The following is a 20,880-nucleotide window of genomic DNA, read 5'->3' as shown; positions in this document are numbered from 1 at the left end:
CTTGATCAATGCACAATTATTCCATAAGTCCTTCTGTATTTAGAAAATTCACTTTTATAGTTCTTTGTCTTTCAAATTCCTCCATTCTGACCATACTTTTAAATTTCCACTTCATATAATATTTTGGCACCATCCTTTTTGTGATCAATGTTATTTAATTTTTTTTAATATTTATTTATTGAATAATGTAACCTAAATTTTAAACTAAATTTTTTTCTTGTCAAATATGTTTGCTTATTTTTATAGGTTATATTTCTAACTATCAATTTATTAGATAATGGCTCCTAGTAAAGGATGGATGGATCTTGTTGGTGATCGTCTTAATGATGTATATTTACGTGGGGTTGAGGAATTTTTGGACTATGCTTTTAAGAAGACTGGGAGGCGTGGGGAAATATGTTGTTCATGTGTCAAGTGTAGTAACACGTATTCCGCCACACGAGAAGTGGTAGGGACACACCTCAAGGTGTATGGAATAATACGTAATTATGGAGAAAGGGTAGGTGAATCTGAATCTAATTTAGAAAGTGTTTAACAAAGTGAAGATGAGCCTAGTAATGAGATGCATGACATTTTAAGGGATTTGTATCCAGAGTTTTGTGGTCAAGATACAAATGATATGGATATGGATATCTTCACTAGTGATATTCATAAAGAGGAACCGAATGAGGAAGCGAATAAATTCTATAGGTTACTAAGAGATTTTGAGCAACCATTATACCAAGGTTCTAAGAGCTCAAAGTTATCTTGCTTAGTCAAATTGCTCCATATCAAGAGCCTTGGTCGATGGAGTAATGAGTCATTTACTATGTTGTTGCAATTATTGAAAGATGAATTATTACCTCAAGGATCTAATTTGCCACAATCATATTATGATGCAAAGAAAGTAATTCAAGATCTTGGTCTCTCATACAAAAAAATTGATGCATGTGTAAATAATTGCATGTTATATTGGAAAGAGGATGAGAGGCTAGATTTTTGTAAGATTTGTGGCTATTCTAGATGGAAGACTGATAAATATAATGGGGAAGACAAGGTTAAAACCAATGGGAAGAGAATACCAAAAAAAATTATGCGTTACTTTCCACTAAAGCCAAGACTTCAAAGATTGTTTATGTCCACAAAGACAGGGTCTTTGATGAGATGGCATAAAGATAAGAGGGTAGATGATGGAGTGATGAGACACCCTGCTTATTCAATGGCATGGATTTCCTTTGACAAACTACATCCAAATTTTGCCTTAGACTCTCGCAATGTGAGACTAGGCCTTGCTAGTGATGGATTTCAACCTTTTGCCAATTCAAAAATGCCATATAGTGTTTGGCCAGTTCTACTCATTCCATACAATTTTCCACCTTGGATGTGCATGAAACAATCAAATTTTATTTTATCAATGCTTATTCCAGGTCCTGAGGGTCCTGGAGATGCAATTGATATCTATCTTCAACCTTTAGTAGAAGAACTAAGAGAGTTATGGGAAACTGGCATTGATACATTTGATGCATATGCACAACAGAATTTCAAGTTACATGCAATTTTACTATGGACTATCAATGATTTCCCTACATATGGGAACTTATCAGGTTGGAGTACTAAGGGAAAGTTGGCTTGTCCTTGTTGTAATAAGGACACCTGTTGGATGAGGTTGGCCAATGGAGGCAAGCAATGTTATATGGGTCATCGACGATATCTTCCTCTTAATCACAAATGGAGAAATGATAACAAATCTTTTGATGGCACAAGGGAGCGAGGGTTACCACCCAAGCCACTTTCAGGAGATGATATACTTGATCAAGTGAAAAATCTTGAAGGGGTCATATTAACTAAGGCTCCTCATATGAAGAAAGCAATCTCACATGATGGCAGGGGGGACAATTGGAATAAAAAGAGTATATTCTTTGACCTTCCATATTGGAGGACCTTATTACTACGCCACAACTTAGATGTCATGCACATTGAAAAGAATATATGCGATAATATACTAGGGACAATCATGAACATAAAGGGAAAAACTAAAGATAGCATCAAAACTCGCCTTGACTTGCAAGCATTAAATATAAGGCCAGAGTTACACCCAGTACAGCAGGGGAATAAAGTTGTGATACCTCCAGCATTGTACAGTTTATCTACTACAGAAAAATACAGGCTTTGCCAATTCTTGAAGCAGTTAAAAGTTCCAGATGGATTTTCATCCAATATTTCTCTTTGTGTAAACATGAAAGAGAGTAAAATCTCAGGATTAAAGAGTCATGATTGTCATGTTCTTCTATTACATATACTTCCTCTTGCAATACGTGGTTTACTTCCAAAAGTAGTATATGAACCACTTGTTGAGCTATCATTGTTCTTCACTCATTTAGGAGCAAAGTCATTAAAGGTAGATGTATTGGAGCAATTAGAAAAGCAAATTCCTATAACTCTTTACAAGCTAGAAATGATCTTTCCACCTTCATTCTTTGACATTATGGTGCATTTGCCTATGCACTTGGCTAATGAAGCTAAAATTGGTGGACCAGTACAATATCGTTGGATGTACCCAATAGAACGAGCATTATATTCATTTAAGTCATGTATTCGTAATAGAGCTTGTGTAGAGGGTTCAATTGCAGAGGCATACATTGCAAATGAGTGCATGACTCTTTGCTTAAGGTACTTGCATGGCATTGAGACAAAGTTCAATCGAATGGAGCGCAACTATGATGGTGGCAGTAATAAAAATAAAGGAGGCTTATCAATTTTCTCCAAAGTAGGACGAGGATTAGGTGCTAGTAAAACTTGTGATCTTGATACACAGGAGTGGGAGCAAGCTCATATTTATGTATTAAAGAATTGTGATGAAGTCCAGCCATACATCGAGTATGATATTTTTTTTTGTTTATTCATATTGTATGTACTCTTTTTTTTTTTAATTTATCACAATCGCCTATAATCCTCTTTTTTTTTTTTTTTTTGCCCCTTAGAGAGTATTCACAATTGCCAGCAACCAATTTAGTAGGTATGTCAGAAGGTCAATGGAATAAAAATTTTGTTAGATGGTTTAAGACGAAAGTAAGTACACTTTAAGTTTTGTATGTATTTTGAGTAATTAATTATTTCAATTGTTTGTAACCATTAGGAATTTATTTTTTCACTTTTTCAAACAAATTTTTTTTATAGGTTGCATGGTTGCATAAAAATGACTCAAGTCCAATGATGGGAGCCCTACTCTCATTATCACGCGGTCCTGCTCGATATGTGACATCTTTTTATGGTTACATTGTCAATGGATATAGGTTTCATACTGAATATCATGACCAAGGTTTGAGGACACAAAATAGTGGAGTTGTTGTAATTGGAGATATTGGTGATGAAGTTAACAACATAGATTACTATGGTGTCTTAACTGAGATTATTCAATTGCAATATCTTGGAGGAAGACGTGTGGTGTTATTTCGTTGTAATTGGTGGGATGTTTATGATCGAGTGAGGGGGGTTAAGATTGATGAATATGGGGGGGTTAGTATTAACTGTAAACGAACTTTGAAAACAAATGAACCTTTCATTTTAGCTAACCAAGCATCACAAGTCTTTTATGTTCCAGAAAATATTCACAAACGCTGGCATTGTGTGATAAAGGGACATCCTCGAGATTCCTATGACATCCCATTAGAAGAAGACATTGACCCCGTTGATTTGAATCAATTCGGTGAAGCATATCAAGCTGATGAATCTATCAATCTTGAATCTAGAGAAACAACTACAGTTGATGCAAATGACCAAATTAGTTGGAATAGAGCCACAAATAATTGATATATCTTCAACACAGAAGAAAAGAAAACATGGATCCTGAAGTTTATTTAATTATTATTGTTTGAATGCTACTGTATAATGTTTCTTTTCAAAATAAACTCTATAACATATACATAATTTATTTTGGATGTTTCTGTGTAATTTAGTTATTCAATGTAGTTTACATTTCATTTTGTCTTTTTTCCATATTTTATTTATGTTGTTCCCCATATTTATTTATGTCATGATATATTTTGTTGGTTTGAAAAAAAATTCACATATATTTGATGTGCTAATATTCCAGGTAAATGACGCTAGAAATGGGGTCACAAAAAAAGAAAGGACCTAGGACAAATATAGTGAAGAGTTCATTTATACCACCGGGTGCATTAAGAAGGGCAAGGGGACATGGACATCGATCAAGATCATTTTTACCTATGACATCTACACAAAGTCAAACTGCATCAATTGCACGTTGTTCGTTAGAGCCACATAATGACATCTCTCTTGTTCAAGATGTTGATCATAGGGAAGAAGATGGTGGAATACAAGAACAAATACCTGAACAAGTGCATGAAGGTTCAACTCCTATTTTTCTATTTCATTCAGCGTTATGAATTTAGTTTACATTAATAATTTACTTTTTATTTTTAATATTGATAGATTTTGATACTATGCAATGTAATACAACAAGGCAACATCAAAGTAATAACAATCCAGCTCAGGAAGAAACACAAGAAGGTTCAAATAATTATTGTCATATGTATTATTAATAATTTATATTTATTATTGATGCATTATTTCTATATTATTAATGAAGTTCTAGAGACTTTTTTATTTAGGTATTTCCACTATACAAAACAAGAGAAAAACAAGAGGAATGAACAAGGGTAAAAAGATTGTAGCACTTAAGGATTGAGAGAAACTGGATGTGGTTTTTTATAATAATCGAGTTGTTGGAGAAAATCATGCAGAATGGTCAAGACATTTGGGCAAAATAGTGCGTGACCCAAACATTTGTCCAATAAGAGTGCACTCATGGAAGCAAATTGGAGAAGATGCAAAAGATCATATGTGGGATTCAGTCAAGGTACCTTTACTTTTAATAAAACATTAGATTAATTTAATTTGCATCTATTTATTCATTCTTTTTTTTTTATAGGAGAAATTTAGAAATTTTGACATTGAGCTATATCGAGAAAAGACTTTAGAGCATATGAATCATTTGTCGAATAATTGGAGAGGGGATTTGAAACGCCACAATATAAAGCCTTGTGGTTCTTTTCCAGAGATGTTGAAAAATGTTCCTCAAGTGATGCATCAAGAAGATTGGGAGTGGTTAGTTAAGAACCATTTTTGCACTAGAAAATTTAAGGTATGACATTTTATTTTACTAATATTACAAATTATGTAAATTAAATATAAGTATTTTTATCTTCAGTTTTATTATTTTTTAAAAGGGTTAACATAATGTTTTTAAATACTTTTTTTAATGTAGGAAACAAGTGTTCGAAACTCTGAAAATAGGAAAAATTTAACTATGCTTCATCGTACTGGTAGCAAACCTTACAGACAAATTATCTATGATTTGGTAATATTAGTGAAATTTTTTCATGCTTTTGCATTTTGGAGATTAAATATATTATGCTATTGTGTAAAAATATTGTATTTTGTAAAGGGAGGCAAGGATGGCAATCCACCAGATATTGGAACTATATTCTTTGAAACTCATAAGAAAGGTGCAAATTTGGTTGACTCTAATGTTCAAGAGAAATATGTATGTTATATTACTTTTATTGCAAATCTGTTTCTTTTTATAAATTATTATATTTGTGTCATTGATTAATCATAATTATTATAGGATCAAATACGTGATGTCATCCAATCCAACCCTTCTTTGTCTCATATGGAGGTAGTAGAACAATGTTTTGAAACACGACATCGTGATCAAGTTATTGGTTATGGGGGTGGAATAAAGGCAAAAGAAGTTAAGAAATCTCGTTCCAATGTTGGCCTTCAAGAGGAGAATCGATTGCTTAAGGATCGTTTGTCTGAAGTAGAAACTAGGATGAAACACCTGGAGGACTTATTATTGAGCCAATACTCTAATGCTCCATCTAGAACTCCGCTATCTACAGATCAATCTACATGATTGTGATAAGATAAATTATCTTCTTTTTCATCTACTATATTCTTTATATTGTTTTTAATATAGGTCATATTTTAAGTTGTACATTTATAAATGGAAATATAATATTCACTATTATATATTTATTGAAGATAAATGTATATAATTTAATTAAAGAGCACGGAAATTGGATTGGAAGTTGATGAATATTTTTGAATTTATGTTTTATGCAAGTTGTAAATTTGAATTATTTATTTGAAATTTTGAAAATGTTCAAAATACAAACGGAATTTTGTCAAATTTTTTATTTGATATTTATACTTAAACTGTTTAGAAATAAAATATTAACAAATTTTAAGTTAAATGTGAAACTCATTTCAAGCTATTAGTGGATTTCATAGTTGTTGCAATCTAATTATATTTTTATATTTTGGTGCAGATGTGATTAGGCAAATAGTGAAAGCATTGAAGTAACTTTTTTGGGTGAAGGTGTTCAAAAGTAACTTAGAAGATATTGTTGAATTTTATTGCAGCCTTCACGTATTTATAGTTTCCTTATTGACATAAACAAATTAAGTGTAAATAATTAATATTAAACCGATATTTGAGATGGTTATGACATTTTTCATATTGATGTATGAATGTTTTTTTACTTATGAAGCATATTATTTATTATTATTAATTGCTTATTAAATTTTTTAGAGTTTTAAAAGTTAACACAATTAAATCATCATCATTAATGATGATTTTTGTATTCATATTGATTGTTAATCACCTCTTTTTGTTATTGTTAATATGTTTTTACAACTATTTTTATAGTTGTTAATCATTTTTAACGACCATTTTGCATCGTTGTTATTAATTTTTAATGTTCATCCTCAATTATTTTCAACGACTAGTTTTTACTATCGTTAGTAGTTTTTAACGATCATCATTTGCTCTCGTTAATCATTTTTAACGACATTTTTTTTAATTGTTAATAACCATTAACGAGCATTATTTACTGTTGTTAATATTTTTTAACGACTAATTTTTTCATCGTTAATAGTTTTTAGAGGCCGTTACATTGTAAAATAACGATCTTTTAATTTAAATTTGATGACCATTTTCTCCGTCGTTAATAACATTAACGACGGCTAAAATAGTCGTTAATACTATAATTTTAACGATCGCTTATTGTGTCATCGTTATTAGTATCAACGACGAGTTATATAAAGTCCTCGTTAAACTTTTTAACGACGGAGCCTATAACGATGACTTAACGACCAACTTTTGTGGTTGTTAATTATTATTAACGACTACTTTTTAACTTTGAACGATGATTTTTCCTCTCGTTAAATATTAATTTTCTTGTAGTGTATGTGGACATGAAACTGTAGGAGTTCTTAAGCCTGAAACAAGGAAGCAGATCAGTGGCAGAATATGAAAGAGAGTTCTCCTGCCTGAGCCACTATGCCGGGAGTCTACTTTCTACCAGCAAAGAAAGATGTAAGAGGTTTGAGACCGGTTTGAAGCCCAGTCTAAGGATGCAAGTGGTTGGATTCAAACATAATAACTTCTCTGAACTCATTTCTCAAGCACTTGATTTAGAAAGAATTGAGTCAGAAGGGGCACCAGTGAAAGAGAAAATAGAGAAAATAAAAAAAGAAAAAAGTGAAAAGTCAGCGGATCAAAGTTCTAGTGGAAATACTAGAAAAAGAAAGAACTTTAGGAGACTAAGCAGAGGTAAAAAGTCTGAAAGGGGAAGATTTTTTGGGCAGAGACCCCCTTGATCTGATCAGCAGATAACCAGAAGTTCTCACCCTTCTTGCCCTTGTGAGATATGTGGCAAGTCCCATGGTGGGATATGTTATTGGGCTTCGGGAGCTTGTTTTAACTGCGGGGGTACGGGGCATTTCGCTAAAGACTGTACCAGTGCCCACAGAGTTGGGCCACCTCCTACTACTACAGAAGGGTCTGTACAGAGTTCTGCCACTAGAGGTTCACAACCAGCTAGCAGAGGCAGAGGCAGTGGTAGGGGCAGCACCTTAGGTAGTCAAGGTACAGTAAATCAATCAGAATAAGGTAGTGCTCCCGCTAGGGTCTACACAATGAGATAGCGAGAAGAGGTTGAGACTTCTGATATTATGGTTGGTACATTCTTTGTCTCTAATCAAGATGTATTTGTACTATTTGATCCGAGTTCTACCCACTCCTATGTTAGTGCTAGCATCGTTGATTGTCTTGCTGTTCCGTATGTACAAATGGATTTTGAGGTGCTAGTAACAAGTTCATTAGGATAAAAGGTCAGAGATAACAGCCTATATAGGGATTGTCCTTTAGTGATCCAAGGACATATTTTTCTATCCAATCTGATAGAAATGCCCTTCAGAGATTATGATATCATCTTGGGTATGGATTAGTTAGCCAGGCATCACGCTATGATTGACTGTAGACTAAAGACAGTCACTTTTGGTCTCCCTTAGTACAGTAATGTGGTGATACATGGGGAGAGGCAGCTATTGCCATCAAACATCATTTCGGCTGCATTAGCCAAAAAATTGATCAGAAAAGGGTGTGAAGTATACTTGGCACATGTGATAGACACCCAAGTGAGGAGTTTAGCATGGAGGGACATCCCTACAGTATGTGACTTTTTGGATGTATTCCCTGATGAGTTGCCAGGACTACCTCCGGAAAGGGAAGTGCAGTTTGACATTGATGTTATGCCTGGTGTGGATCCAGTCTCCATAACACCATACAGAATGGCACCAGCAGAATTGAAAGAGTTGAAGGTGCAGTTACAAGAACTACTTGATAAGGGCTTCATTCTCCCTAGTGTGTCACCTTGGGGAGCACCAGTGTTGTTTGTTAAGAAGAAAGATGGTACTCTCTACTTGTGTATTGATTACCGGTAGTTGAATAAGGTGACAATAAAGAACAGATATCTATTGCCCCGCATTGATGACTTGTTTGATCAGTTGAAGGGTGCAGCTGTGTTCTCCAAAATTGACCTGAGATCGGGTTATTATCAGCTAAAGGTGCAAGAGCAGGGTATCCCTAAAACTACTTTTAGAACCCGATATGGCCATTATGAGTTCCTGGTCATGCCATTCGGGTTAACCAATGCTCCAGCTACATATATGAATCTGATGAACACTATCTTCAGACCATACTTAGATCAGTTTGTGGTGGTGTTTATTAATGACATCTTGGTGTATTCGAGGAGTGCAGACGAGCATGATAGACATCTACGGATTGTACTACAGGCTTTGAGGGAGAAATAGCTATATGCTAAATTATCGAAATGTGAATTTTGGCTAAAAGAAATTTCTTTCTTGGGGCACATAGTATCGGCAGAAGGCATTAAGGTAGACCCTAGCAAGATAGAAGCTATCCTTAATTGGAAGCCACCTAGGAATGTCACAGAAATTCGCTATTTTCTTGGTTTAGCTAGATACTACCGTCGATTCATGAAGGCGTTCTCTATGTTGGCTTCTCCACTGACCAAGCTGCTTTAGAAAGATGTGAAATTTTAGTGGATGGATAAATGCCAGCAGAGTTTTGATGAGTAGAAGAGGTGTTTGACTGAAGCTCCAGTCTTGACTTTACTTATCCAGGGTAAAGAGTATACTATTTACAGCGATGCTTCTCACAATGGGTTAGGCTGTGTATTGATGCAGGATCGAAATGTCATTGCATATGCATCACACCCGCTGAAACCGCATGAAATGAATTATCCGACACATGACTTGGAGCTTGCTACCATTGTATTTGCTCTTAAGATCTGGAGACACTATTTGTATGGAGAGAAGTGCTATATTTATACAGATCACAAGAGCTTGAAATACTTGGGCACCCAGAAAGAGTTGAATTTGAGACAGAGGAGATGGTTAGAATTGATTAAAGACTATGATTGTCTGATAGACTATCAACTAGGAAAAGAAAATGTGATGGTTGACTCCTTAAGTCGTAAAACTATGGCAAGTCTAAGAATTTCTCCTTTATCCATGGTACATGAGTTGAAAGCACTACGTGCCAGCTTGGAGGTAAATGATGAGGGACAGATAGTAGTTGCATGGCATGTACAACCAGTGCTGTTGATCATATTAGAATGGCTGCTCAGAATGATGAAAAATATTAGAAACTACTGGGAGAAGTTCGACAGGACAAGAAATTTGAGTTCTCAGTGAGAGATGATGATCTACTGCTACACCAGGGCAAAATGTGCATTCTTAATGATGTTGACTTGAAACAGATCATTATGGAGGAAACACATGAGTCTCCTTTTGCTATGCACCCTAGTGGCACTAAGATGTACAGACGTCTAAAAGAGCATTACTGGTGGATGGGTATGAAAAGGGATGTAGCTGATTTTGTCTCCAAATGCCTAACTTGTCAGCAAGTGAAGGCAGAACATCAAGTCCCAGCTGGTTTACTACATTCATTGCCAGTGCCTAAGTGGAAATGGGAAAGGATAACAATGGATTTTGTGATGGGACTTCTAAGAACACAGAAGAGCCATGATGCAGTATGGGTTATAGTGGACAGATTGACCAAGTCTGCTCATTTTCTGCCAGTTCGGATGGACTATAGTCTAAAGAGATTGGCTAAACTGTACATTGATTAGATAGTGAGACTGCGTGGAGTGCTAGTATTGATTGTGTCAGACAGAGATCCTAGGTTCACTTATAGATTCTGGGGTAGTCGTCAGAAAGCCCTGAGAACTAGATTGAACTTCAGTACAACATTCCATTCATAGACAGATGGCCAGTCTGAGAGGGTAATTCAGATATTGGATGATATGCTAGGGCTTGTGTATTGAGTTTAAAGGTAGTTGGGACACACACTTGCCTCTGATTGAGTTTACTTACAACAACAACTACCAATCAAGCATTGGGATGCCTCCATATGAAGCTCTGTATGGCAGAAAGTGCAGAACTCCTTTGTATTGGGATGAAGTGGGTGAAAGAAAAATGATAGGCCCAGAGATTGTTTAGCAGACATAGGAGAAAATTAGACTGATTAGAGATCGACTCAAGGTTGTAGCAGACCATCAGAAGTCTTACATCGATCTAAAGAGGAGAGATATTGAATATGCAGTGAGTGATAAGGTATTCCTCAAGGTTTCCCCTTGGAAGAAAATCATGAGATTTGGCAAAAAGGGGAAACTGAGTCCTTGTTTCATTGGACCATATGAGGTTCTGAAAAGAGTGGGTCCTTTAGCATACCGTTTGATACTACCTCCAGAGTTAGAGAAAATACATAATGTCCTCCATGTGTCCATGTTGAGGAGGTATCAATCAGACGCATCTCATGTACTACCCGTAGTGGAGATTGAGGTAAATCCATACCTCACATATGAGGAGGAACCCATAGAGATTCTGGCATATGAGGTGAAGCAGCTGACGAACAAGCAGATACCGCTAGTGAAAGTGCTATGGAACTATCACTCAGGCTAGGAGGCTACTTGGGAATGAGAAGAGGACATGAGGAAACAACACCCACAGCTATTCAGAGACTAATACCAGGTAAAATTTCGAGGGGGGGGGGGAGAATTGTAACATCCCTGTATGTATAGCCTAGTATATTTTACTGTTCCGGTGACCAGTGTCGGTTTGGACAATTAAGAAGATTAGAACAATGTTTAAGACACCTGGAAAAGCTCTGAATAGAAATAAATATTGAATACCAGATAGTGAAGTATAAATAAAAAAAACAAAGCATAAAAGGTTAAATGAGCCGGAGGTCACAGTGATGGGTGACCTTATTGGGAAGTGACTACGAGGTCAACTGTAATCCTATTTTGAATGAGAAATTTTGACACTGTAGTCCTAACGACTATGGCAAAGCTAGTGAAAAAGAGAAAATCACAGAAAAGAGTTGATAAGTAGGTCAAATAATTAGATCAGGGTTCTGGAAGAAACACTGAATTAATTGCAAACCGAATCTAACCGACGAGAGGCAAATTGGTCAATTCACCCTTAGAGGTGACTTATGACCTAACTGTCCAATAAAATCGGAGAAATGAAAATTTTGAAATGTAGATTTAAATTAAAGAACCATAGAAAAATAAAGGAAAAAGAAAAAGAAAAGAAAAATGAATAATGATATTATTCAAATTACATCACCCATGACATCATAATAATTTTTAATTATTTAAAAATTGACTAAGTCAAATAAAAGAGCATGAAAACAAAGTTGAAAAAAAAAATAAAAATCATTCTCTTCCTCCCCTAGTCGGCTCCACTCTCTCTCCTCACACTTTCTCTCTAAAGCTCCATTGAAGCTCCAAATTCAAGCTTCATTAACCCTAAATTCCCCATAAATTCCCCACTTGGTTGTGATTAAACTTTGTTCTTGCAACTTGGGAAGGAGAATTGAAGAAAGAAAGAGGAAGAAAGATAGAGAATTGAAGATTTGGAACTTCAAAGAAAGGTTAGTGATTAAACTTATAAACTTTTAGTTAAATTCATATGTATGTAGTTAAATTAACCTAGAATTGAAGGAAAATTGAAACAAATCCAACATGTGGGACTAATTGTGAAATTCAGCCAGCCTATAAGGAGGGAGCAATTGCATGATTTTGATGAAATTAAAGATGTAATTAAGGATAATTAAGTGTGTAGACAATGTTTAAATACTTTAATTGTATTAATGGAATAATTTCAAAAATTAGGGTTCTTGAGCTATAGAAATTAGGGAAAAATTACAGAAAATGGTCAATTTATGCAATTGACCCTAATTGAGGTTAGAAATGGTCAATTGGGACCAATTAAGATGTGTTGGAGTGACTAGAATTGCCATGCAATTCGGATTAGATAAGGTTCACCTTTGCGTAGTATGACCTAGGTCCCTTTCCAGGAGCAAAACTATAATTCTATCACCCCAATTAGTGTGAGACCAATTGGATATGAAAGTAGACACATAATGACACAATTTTCATGTAGAGATCATACCCAGAAAATGACATTAAGATAGTGAACAATTAGGTCAAATCTGGGTAATGTGCACTGCCACTGTATATGTAACATCCTCCAGGTAGCAATTCCGCACAGTCTACTGTTCCGGTGACCGGTGCCGGTCCGGACAGCTAGAACGTCCGGAAAAATATTTAAACTAAAGTCAAGAACCATAATTAACTCAAATATTAATGAGAAAAATTTAGTAAAAATTTTAGAAATAAAATACAACCAAGCAAAACGAGCCGGTGCCCAAGCGATGGGTAACCGGAGGGAAGTTGCGGTTCTCGCAACGAGGAGCCCTAGACCCGGGGGAAAAATTATAAAATAATTTTTGGGACTCCAGAGAAGGGTTATTGAGGTTCCCATGGCATTAGAATGCCAAGAAAATACCTAGAAAAATTTTTCAATCGGTACAGACAATTTTGGCCCGTTAAGCCAAACGGAGGGCATTTTGGTCATTTCGCCTTCCGAGGTGATTTTTTGGCCGACTTGCCCAGTTGAGTAAATAATTAATATGACATAAAATATGAATAAACATTACTAGAAATTAAATTAAAAATGAGTAGTGGAGGAAAGAAAAGAAAATGAAGAAAAAGGCTTAATAATGACATAAGGTGATGTCATTAAAAAGCCACCACCAATCACCATTAAGCTACCATTTGACTAAACCATTAAAAGACATAAAATGAAGACCAAATGGACCAAAAACCAGCAGCCAAAAACGTAGAGAGAGGAAGGAGAGGGTTTCCACCATAGCCACCTCCATGAAAGCTCTTTCAAGCTTTAAATTCCATGCTTCCTCACCCTAAAACCCATAAGTCCCTTCATCAAAAATTAATCCCACACCTTACACAAGCTCTTGGCAGCCAAGAAGAAGAAGAAAAGTGAAGTTCTCTCAAGCTTGGATTGGCATACAACAAGGTTAGTGCTCTATATACTTAAAACTCTTTCATTTCATAAATAGCAACTTGAATTTAGTGAGAAAATGTAAATTAAATGAACAAAAATTCTTGTGAAGGTGTACATGAATTTCGGCTGCCCTAATTATGGAATAGGAGGGAGTGTTTTTATGAGTTTGAAGTGAATTAGAGTTATGTTGGAAGTTTGTAAATACAAGAACAATGATTAAAAAGCTAACTAAGACATATTGTATAAAAACATGAATTTGAGTTAGGGTTTTGTGAGAAAAATGTAACTTGGTTTAGGAAATTATAAGAGAGCATTTTAATGGTCAATTAGTGACCATTTTAGGTAATTTGACCAACAAATGGACTGAAGAACAAGGTTGCAAAGAGGGGTTGCAGGCTGCCCTAGGACAGCAGCATAGGGACTGAAAATTCAGTCCCTTTGCACTGCCATAACTTGGGCTGTGCTAGTCCAATTGGTGTTTGGCCAATTGGACATGAAACTAGGCTTATAATGGCACATTTTTGCTGAAGAAACCATGCCCAAAAGACCAAAGCAAGAGGACCAAAACTTGGCCCCAATCCGGAACCCTGAAACTGCCTCTGCAGAATTGACCAAACTGTTCATTTGGCCATAACTCACTGTAGATTTGGTCAATTGACCTGAAATTTTTACAGAAATAAGTTAAGACATAGACAAACAACTTTCATGAAGGAACCTACCCCAAATTATGGCCAGAACCCATTCAACCAAGTGACTCAAGTTACTGTTCACGCACTGTAGATATGGTAAATTTCTGCAGAATGCATATCCGGACAGCTTGGGTTTTTGAGCCATATCTGGAGCTACAAAACTCCAAATGGAGTGATTCAAAAAAGGAAATTCAACTAGACAAAATAAGGAACAACTTTCATGTTTTACATTTCTTCAAATTCCAACAGTAACAGTGTCCAATGGAACAGTGAAGTTGACTCACCAAAACTGAAAAATCTGCTCCTTTGGTTTAATGCTTGGAAATGGTATTAACACTTAATGCCAACAAGTTTTAAACACCAAATGTGGTATGTTGGGAGTGCCAAAGTCAATGTACACATTTTTATTCTAAAAGTCAACATTTTTGTTGACTAATGAGGTGAATAGTGACACCAAAACAAAAAAAAAAAAAAAAGGCAATTTTGCCAAAATGACCTAAACTTTGAGAAAGTGACCAAAACTAATAAGTTTTGAATACAAAATGTGGTATGTTGGGAGTATTAAAACCAATGTACCTATTGTTTATGCAAAAGTCAACATTTTAATTGACTAATGAAATGAATAGTGACATGAAAACTTGAAATCCAAAAATTGTGAAACTTAAATATGCAAAATGCCCTAGTAGGCCTAATGTGATTGGTTTGGATAGTTTGGCATGCCAATAGGGTATTGTTTTAGCAGTACTGCGAAAGAAAAGGCTTTATGCCTGTATTCATGGCTTTATGCCCGTATTCATGGCTTTTATGCCCGTATTCATGGCTTTTATGCCAATTATGTGATATCATGGCTTTTTAGCCATACTGACTGCATACGTGGTTGACGTTCTGCGTCCCATGGTATGACGGCCCGAGGCACCGCGGTGTCCAGTGCCAACGACCCGTTATCCAGTCCAGTCGTCCAGTATAGGTTACTTGGGCATGGAAAAGTATAACTGTAATTGAACTGATTATTGAAGAAAATACGAAAACTAAATATCAGGAATGATTACGATAGAATACAATGAAAACTTAAAATTCATGAAGAAGTTAATATCATAAAACGTAATTAGCCATCGACTAAACACTAAGTTGGTAATTATTCAGTTCTTATGAACACAATGGCTAAGAAATTATGATTTTTATATTGCATATTATTTCTTTCTATTTTATTATTTGCACCACTAAGCTTTATGCTTAGCGCGTCGCTTTTGCAACGCGTAGGTACTGAAGATTGGACAGAGGGCCCAGTGGACCACAGATTCGGTAAGGCAGCTCACAGTTCTGCATAGTGTCTGTGTCACCTCACTGTCAGCAGTGCATTGGTAGGACGCTAGATGTCATTTTGGTATTTTGTAATTGATTTTATTTTCTCATATGTATTTGAAACTTATGTAATGTATTTTGATATTCATGTAAATAATGAAAAGTGTGGTTGTAAATGAAAAAGTGAATGTTTATCTGTGATATATATATGATTATCAAATGAAATGAATGATTGAGAAATGAATGTGAACTGAAAAATATTGAGATTTTGATAAATGGAGTTGAGATGATGGAAAATGAATATAGGAAGTGTTTTTCACAGGTTCCGAAGAACGGTTTTCTCCATTTTTAGCCGGTACTCTGCCGGATTTTCTTTAAAATTTTCGGAACCTCAAATAAATTAAAATTTCAATAAATGAATTATATTTCACAAATTATTTTCAAAACTATGATAAAAATGAATTAAGATAAAATAGAGTGCTCCGGCACACTGAGTGGCATAACTTGCTCGGCTACACTGTAGTCGGGTAAGGGGTGTCACATTTAGTAATGACCAAATGAACAGTGTTTGTTCATTTGGCCATAACTTGGTGTAGGAAGGTCCAAATGACCTGAAATTTATACCGATGGAAAGCTGAGACATAGCACTAAAACTCAAATTTTGACCATAACCCATCCAAAAAGTGAGCTGCAATCAGCACACCAAAACTGCCAGAACCAAGAAAGTGCCTAGAATTCTGAGTTTGAACTAATCCGGCCAGTCTTAGAAAAATAGGCATATCTTGGGCTACAAAACTCCAAATGGAGTGATTCAAAAATGGAAATAAATTAAGACAATAAGGAACAACTTTGATGAAGCACACTTAGCCAAATTTCCACAATAACTTGACCAATGGAACAGTGCAAAACAGGGGACCAAAACTGAAAAATGGAACTTTCTCTTAGGAGACTTAGAAGTTGAAATGGTAACTAAGGCCAACAAATTAGGCACTCAAAATATGGTATGTGGGTGTAATTGGAATTCACATACCTATTAAGCATGAGAAAGTCAATATTTTGATTTGAATAGTACCATAAATAGTAACCCCGAAATGCAAAGTCTAGAGAATGCCATTTTAAGCCTATGTAGGGATACAATTAAATAAGTATGCACTAAATTGTTAGAATTATTATGAGTTGTGATACTGAGACACTATAAATTGTGTGTTTCAGTTGAAAAAGACCCGAAAAAAGATAAAGCAAATTGAGTCAAGGCCTAGAGGTGACTCAAATCAGGTTTGTGCACAACATATAAACTTTCTTTGAATTTTCTTTTGCAATTTGTATTGAATGAATTGTGAAAATTAAATTGTGACTTTATTTGCTTTGAAAATTTTGATTGAAAAGAAAAATGTGCTATTGACCCAAACTGTTGAGAAAGTAAAATTGTATGTGCATAGTTGGCATTTTAATGTTTAGAAAATTGTTAAAATAGTTTAAAACTACAGTATCATGACCAAATGTTTGAATTCCTCACTAGCTTGACTAGTGAGAGGAAATAGTTTTGTATTCCCTCTCTGGCTTAAATGTTGAGGTGTGTGCCAATAGAGGAAGAAATTTGAATGGGTACCCATAGATTTGAGCTAGCTAGCCTTGGTATTCCTCATAAGCCTCTGGCTGTTGAGATGAAAAATATTGATGGCAAGATATGACTGTGTGATTTTATAAAAATTGTTTTGTGACTTCTAAAGTGAAAATTTCTTTGAATAAAATTTAAATTATGTTTTGTAGTTGTTTAACAATTTCAGTATCGTATAATTGTGATTTAATATATGCATAATTGGTATTTTTGTTATTTTGTACACTAATAAGTATTTATACTCAGCGATGACTTTTCGTTGCTGCCACAAGTAAAGAGACTGGTAGAGCAGCAGAGTAAGCTGCTAGGGACCAATAGAACTATATTTTGGATTTTTGTCGGGTATTAAATGATACCCCTTTTGTACATATTTGTTTTGATGTATATGACTGTATGTATGTTTTGTAATTGATCTTGAGCAATTGTATGGTAAATTTGTAATAATATTATTTTTGAATTTTCTGTTTGTAAATTAAACTTGTGTATGTACAATTAAGTATTTTAATGCAATAAGTATGAGTTTATGTAATTGTTTTGAAAATATTGTGAATTGTGGATTTTAAGTTGAATTGTGCTTGATTGTGTTGGTTTGAAATTATTTGGAGGTTGGGAGTTGTGAAATGATTGAAAATTATTTGGAAGTGCTTTCTACAGGTTTTAAAATTTTTGGTTTTTCTTAATTATAGACGGCACTCTGCCGAAATTTTTGCAAAATTTACAGAAAAATAAAAATGGTCAAAAATTTTACCTAGCTTTTATACTTCAAATAAAAGTTTTTAATACCTATTAAAAGTGCTCACCACCTTCAAACGATGATAAAATTATTTTAAAATCCCTTATAGTGTATTTAATGGGTTATTAGTAGGCGAAGTTCGGTAATTCATTAAGTATACTATGGGATAATGTTATGTCTTATAGAGAGGTAAGGTGTGATATTTAACGCTCAAAAACCATGATTGAAAGAGTGAATTTTGGCAGCCGAACTTCCCACTTTCGGCTGCCAAAGTGCTCTGTGGACAAAAAGTGTCAAAAGGGCACTTAGGCTTCGAAATTGCATACTTTTTGATCGGAACTTGGATTTTCGATTCGTTTGAACCGTTGGAAAGCTAATTTAATAAAATTTTCAATAAAAACACTTTCTAAAACAAATTGAATTTCCCAAATATGAAAATTTCATTTTAGTCCCCCTTGGTTAAGAAAAAGTTACAAGTAAAAACACTAAAAAATTAAGAGTTTAAAAAACTCATAACTTTTTTATCTGAACTCGGATTTTTGATCCGTTTGAACCATTGGAAAGCTAATTCAATGTATTTTGCAACTAAAATACTTTTCAAAATTAATTTTGTATTTTTGAAAAATTTATTTAATTTTCCCTTGATAAAGAATTAGGTGAAAAATAAGTTGAATAAGATATTCTTAGTACCACCTAGGCTTGAGCCAACACAATTAATTAAATGAGATTTACAAGATATAAAATAAATAAAAGTTACATTGTAGGGTCTCATAAATATTTGCTTTCTTATTTTGCTCTTCCTTAACTTTGATTTGAAGCAATTTGGCAATTTTGAATCTAGGGCCTACAAACTCACCACAAACACTTTCAAAGTATATTAGTAGCACACTAATTATTTATTATCATCAAAACATGAGTTAAGACACCTAGGTCCAACAATCTCCCCCTTTTTGATGATGACAAATAATTAGTGGATGAGGAAAATTAAGCACAAGTGAAGTGTGAGTACAACAAGTGATACCATTAAGGTGGTTATATGGTAGCTAAGCAAATGTGCATAATTAACTTGATTTGAAACTGAACATGAGTATAATTATGTCATTGAGACACTTAGAACACATGTATAGTAGATGCTTAATCTATAAGCAACATAACAATTATTCTAAAGAATAGCCTACAAAGAGCCAAGGAGACTACAATACAAATTTACTAATTTCATTTGCATAGGACTTATAAAACCCTCATGGATTCTATTCAAAGCAATAATAGAATTTTGGCAAATAACGTTCATAGAACAATCAAGGAGAGCAATTTAAATTAATGAGGAATGGTATTGTGATCATATGGCAGCCAAAAATAGGAAACTAATATTTTTGTTCATGTGAACAATCATGTGAACAGTCATGTGAATAGTAAATCATAATCTCAAGCATCAAGATTGTCAAGCATACCTAATTCTCTCTCAATGAAATTAAACCTATCTTCACACAAAGGTTTTGTAAAGATATCAGCTAATTGGTGATGTGTATCAACAAACTCAAGAACAACATCACCATTCAATACATGATCACATATAAAATGATGTCTAATGTCTATATGCTTAGTTCTATAATATTGTATGGGATTCTTGGTCAAATTGATTGCACTTGTGTTATCACATTTAATGGGAATGTGTTCAAGAGATACTTTGAAGTCTCTTAATTGTTGCTTAATCCAAAGTATTTGGTTACAATAAAGACCCGCAGCCACATATTCGGCTTCGGCTGTGGAAAGTGCAACTGAGTTTTGTTTCTTGCTACACCAAGAAACTAAAGAGTGTCCTAGGAGTTGACAAGTACCTGAGGTACTCTTCCTATCAAGGATGCTTCCAGCAAAGTCAGCATTCGAGAAGGAACATAAATTAAAGGATGCATTTCTAGGATACCATAGACCTAAATGCAATGTACCATTCAAGTATTTGAGAATACATTTTACAACATGCAAATGAGACTCATTAGGACATGATTGAAAACATGCACATAAACATACGAAAAACATAATGTCTGGTCTACTAGCTGTGAGATATAAGAGACTACCAATCATACCTCTATAGAGCTTTTCATCAGCCGGTTTTCCTTTTTCATCCTTGTTAAGTTTGGTGTTTGTGCTCATTGGAGTTCTACTTGGCTTGCTATTCTCCATCCTAAACCTCTTCATCAATTCTTTGCTATACTTGGCTCAGTTGATAAAGATGTCATTCTTAGCTTGCTTGATTTGAAGCCCAAGGAAGAACTTTAGTTCTCCCATCATGCTCATCTCAAGCTCACTCTTCATGGTATTAGCAAACTCTTCACACAAACACTTATTAGTAGCACTAAATATAATATCATCAACATATATTTGTACAACAAGGATATCATTTACAAGATTTTTAACAAAAAGAGTTGTATCAACTTTTTCTTTTGAAAAACCATTTTGTAAAAGAAAGCTACTAAGCCTTTCAGACCAAGCTCTAGGAGCTTGTTTCAAACCATATAAGGCTTTAGTCAATTTAAAAATATGGTTTGGAAACTCATGATTTTCAAAACCAGAAGGTTGCTTAACATATGCCTCCTCATCAATAAAACCATTTAGAAAAAGCACTTTTAACATCAATTTGGAAAAGCTTAAAATTCATGCATGATGCATATGCGAGTAAGATTCTAATGGCTTCTAATCTAGGTAAAGGTTTCGTTATAGTCAATGCCCTCCTCTTAGTTATAGCCTTTGGCTACTAACCTAGCTTTATTCCTAGTTATGTTTCCATCCTC

The 20,880-nt window shown here is 34.6% G+C and overlaps 1 protein-coding gene across 1 annotated transcript; it reads left to right on the top strand.

Annotated features, from left to right (window-relative positions):
* Nucleotides 1-277: 277 nt before the first annotated feature.
* On the top strand, nt 278-3,789 carry LOC131180098 (uncharacterized). Its single transcript, XM_058147710.1, has 4 exons — nt 278-482; nt 546-2,856; nt 2,961-3,048; nt 3,157-3,789. The coding sequence occupies exons 1-4, from the start codon at nt 278-280 to the stop codon at nt 3,787-3,789; spliced, it is 3,237 nt and encodes a 1,078-aa protein (XP_058003693.1).
* The last annotated feature ends 17,091 nt before the right edge of the window (nt 3,790-20,880 follow it).

Source organism: Hevea brasiliensis, chromosome 5 (assembly GCF_030052815.1).
Source record: "Hevea brasiliensis isolate MT/VB/25A 57/8 chromosome 5, ASM3005281v1, whole genome shotgun sequence".
Classification (NCBI taxonomy): domain Eukaryota; kingdom Viridiplantae; phylum Streptophyta; class Magnoliopsida; order Malpighiales; family Euphorbiaceae; genus Hevea; species Hevea brasiliensis.
This window is presented reverse-complemented; position numbering and strand designations above follow the sequence as displayed.

What these genes read in the sequence shown, in the direction of transcription:
- LOC131180098 (XM_058147710.1), top strand. Translation starts at nt 278, where the DNA reads ATGGCTCCTAGTAAAGGATGGATGGATCTTGTTGGTGATCGTCTTAAT. An exon ending in CAAGGTGTATGGAATAATAC is followed by an intron (nt 483 to 545) that starts GTAATTATGGAG and finishes AACAAAGTGAAG; the next exon opens with ATGAGCCTAGTAATGAGATG. An exon ending in GAAGTCCAGCCATACATCGA is followed by an intron (nt 2,857 to 2,960) that starts GTATGATATTTT and finishes TTTGCCCCTTAG; the next exon opens with AGAGTATTCACAATTGCCAG.